Raw genomic sequence first — 3658 nt, 5'->3', positions numbered from 1 at the left:
TTCTATGTTTTTGTTGTATTATGCACATTTTCTGATTTGAAATAAAGTTTAGAGTCTTCGTCCGACACTTTGTACAATAAAGTTAGGCCAATTCTCTCAAATAGACTATTTTTTAGTTGTTCTCACAAAAAGAACTCTCAAGCAAGAAAATGACTAAAATATGTTTCATTAAAGAGGTAAAAATACTCTTGTGCTCTAGATATATAAATATAAATAAATAAATAAAATAAAATAAAATAATAAAAATAAAATAAATAAATAAATAAAAAATATTAATTTTTTTCTATAGTTTCGAATTATATGTTTTCAAATTCGAACCTTTTATAAATTTCTTTTTTCAAATTATTATTTTTTTTCAAATTTTCTTTTTGAAATTCAAAAATGATGTTTGAAAATATTCGTAAATTTTTTATTTTAAAACTTTTAATATATTTTAAGAAAATATTAAACTCCACACCAAAACCTCACCTTTTAACTATAAACTCTAAGATCTAGATTAGTTAACCCTATGTGTATAAGTGTATATTTACATATTTAATAATATATTTTGATCATTTTGATTCTTTGAGACTATATTTGTGATAAAAACTTTTTTAGTGCTATATAAGGATATTTGTCATAAAGCTAAGTTGATCTTACTTTTACCTGTGAAAATCAATATGTACTGACCACCTTCCACTATAAATAGAGGATTATGGTCCCAATGCAAAACTAGCTACAGAAATTCTTTATATCTTATCAATAGAAAACTCACATAAATTTGATTTGGAAGATTCATTCTCTAACTCATTAAGTGTGGCATTAGGAGAAGGGTGTGTATATAAAGAAGAAACAAGAAGAAGGGTTAATCTCTTAGGAGGAGAAGAGGTTGTACTTGTTGTTGAGGCTGGTGATGATGAAGGTATTGTGATACAAGACCTTGCTATCATTAGAATAGATGATCATGATGATGAGATGAATAATAGTTTCTAAAGTTCGATGGATTTGAACAAGAAATGTGAGGAGTCCATCAGGAAGATGAAGACTGAGATTCGATTCGAGTCCCGGTCAGACAAGTTATTACTTCATAAGATATGTGATACTCCAAGAGAAGTTTATGATTGTCTTCTTACTCGAATAGATTTTGTTTTTTGGTGCCCTCTTCATTCTAACTTGGTTTTTCGATAACTTTTCAGATGTGTTAGACTTATAGTAAGCAAATGGCTTAATCAAATATTCGATGTGATGCTAGTTTGTTACTCCTTTTTATAAGTAAGTTTCTGATCATAACGTGCATCACTAGAACAGAATGCGACAAGAAACTAATGCAACAAGAACAAAACACATATATAATGTTTTACCACCAGTTTCTTCGTAAGCTCAGAAGTCATGCGTCTTAAATTAAAAATACAAACGGAAAAGGTAAATAAAAACCAAACAACACCTTAGATCCTATCGATATCCTCGTCCTCAAACTCAACATAGTCCTCGGCCAGATTGTCATCATCCTCTTCGAGATCACCAACAATTCCTTCGTTAAGACGAGTATTCTCCGGAAGCTCACCATATGCCTTGAGAAGCCTGGCCTCATCAGACATGTACTTAAGGATGACATCAGCTTTGTCATCTTGGTAGTCTCTCAGACCAACAAGTACGATGTCACCTGCTGCAATCCAAACCTTCTTGTGCATCTTACCACGGATATGGCAGAGACGTTTATTGCCATCGATGCACATACACTCACATCTTCCATTACCAAGCATACGAAGGACTTGAGCGTATTCTTGTCCATCTTCCTTGAAAATAAGCTCTCGCTTCTCATCGTCAGCTTCGTTCTTTCCTCTCTTCCTGTTTTTTCCTCCCTTTCCCTTGTTCTTCGGCATCGTAACTGCCAAAATAATATTACAATCGGATTCAGTTCAATGTTCCGTCTTAAAATATGTTAAGCGAAACTCTTCTCTCTTAACTCCAAATAGACTCTTAGCAAAAGCAGACAACTGAACATCAAGCCAAACACTAACAACATAAGCTTGTTCAACACAAGTTCTTCACTCAACTACAATAAACGAACCTTATAAAACTCCAAAAAGAGTAACACGATAAGCTATTCCTAACGAAACTGAAGATGCCCATCTAGGGTTTCCAAACAAAAAAAAAAAGAACTTTGAATTCAGATTAAGCAATATTTCAGAAAAACAAGACTTTTCATGAATTTAAACCCGAGGAAAGTCAATTTCTGATCAATAAATGGTGGTAAGGAAGATCATCGGAGATACATAGACCTTCGCCGCAGCCTTTATCACTGATTTTTAACGACTAGAAAACACTAAATCTGCAGGCAAAGCATAAAACGAGGCTCACCACTAAAAGGCGATCAATTAACTCCTTGGCTGAGATAAGATTCGCAAAGTCCTCTTTCAATTTGGATCAACGTTTTCTGCTCGAGCTGTGCGGCTGCGAAGTGATATCGATCTTTCTAGACAAGTTATATAGTGGAGGACACGTATTTTAATTCCCTTTTGTTTTAGGTTTTATTACCAAACCATACCCCTCATCGGTCTTGGCCTGCGCATTTCGTCAATTTCGACCGGTTCGGTTTGGTAGTTCGCGTCAGTGAGCTATTCGGAAAAGGTCCAACTTTAAATCCAAACCATAGATTGACCCCCACATTCGCGCGGATATTGGTTATTACATTTTTATACGTTGATATTTGTTTTGCATAATTAGTGTTATATATTTTAGATGAGTCGGAAAATAATTAATTGTATTCAAAAATCGTTGACTGAATTGGGTAATATAGTTATTTTTTGTATAAATATCAGAATTCGTTTCAGATACATTTGTTATTTAAATATTTTTAGGTTTTCTATACATCAAAACTGAATTTATCCAGACTTAGAAGGATTCAACTCAAAACCCACACATAAAAAACACGGACTAATTTTTAAAAAATATACCCGAAAAAAAATTGTACCTAAATGGATAGGCAATGTTGATGCCTAACTCATTTTAAAAACTAATAAAAGTTACTCTTTTTATAAAAAAAATTGATTTAGAAAATAATTATATGAAGTGAAAAAATTAAGTGACAATAAATGTAATAGATATTTTATTATTTTGATTTAATTTATTATTTTATTCACAAAAAAATATCTTTGAATTATGTTTTTGATTATGTAATTTTCTACCTAATTGATATTAAAATATTATTTTTTAGTGAAACAAACTAAACTAAACGTTTAACCATATGTAAAAGCCAGTTACTTTACATTTTGATTTTATAATTGGCATAAAGTTAATGTTATTTAACTAATAAATAAAAATTTACACTATTATTATTATGGTATTATAATTAATGCTGTGATGTATTGTTAAGATAATATAATTAATGAATTTGTTAAGCTGTGTAAAATATGGAAAGACAATTAATATAATTATATTAATGAAATTACTAAAATGACATTATGCCTCTTTTTTATATTGTTATCCATGTTTCCAAACAATCATCTATATATTAAAAGATAAGCATTGCAACATTTTTTTGTAGCAACATGTCATCACCCCAATCATTATTAGAATCTTTAGAAAAATATGTTAGTCCATCAAAATATATAATAAACTGTTTATTAAACTAATCTTTTTTTTTGTCATCAACTTATACAGATTCATATTGACTCTG

At 30.5% G+C, this 3658-nt stretch overlaps 1 protein-coding gene across 1 annotated transcript; it reads right to left on the bottom strand.

The window, feature by feature from the left end:
• Window positions 1-1302: 1302 nt before the first annotated feature.
• On the bottom strand, window positions 1303-2575 carry LOC106357786 (eukaryotic translation initiation factor 1A). The gene is made up of 2 exons (XM_048737218.1): window positions 2341-2575; window positions 1303-1867 (listed from the first exon to the last, which is right to left on the bottom strand). The coding sequence occupies exon 2, from the start codon at window positions 1860-1862 to the stop codon at window positions 1425-1427; it is 438 nt and encodes a 145-aa protein (XP_048593175.1). The 5' UTR covers window positions 1863-1867; window positions 2341-2575; the 3' UTR covers window positions 1303-1424.
• Between the last annotated feature and the right edge of the window lie 1083 nt (window positions 2576-3658).

This window comes from Brassica napus, chromosome A7 (assembly GCF_020379485.1).
Source record: "Brassica napus cultivar Da-Ae chromosome A7, Da-Ae, whole genome shotgun sequence".
NCBI classification, from domain to species: Eukaryota; Viridiplantae; Streptophyta; class Magnoliopsida; order Brassicales; family Brassicaceae; genus Brassica; species Brassica napus.
This window is presented reverse-complemented; position numbering and strand designations above follow the sequence as displayed.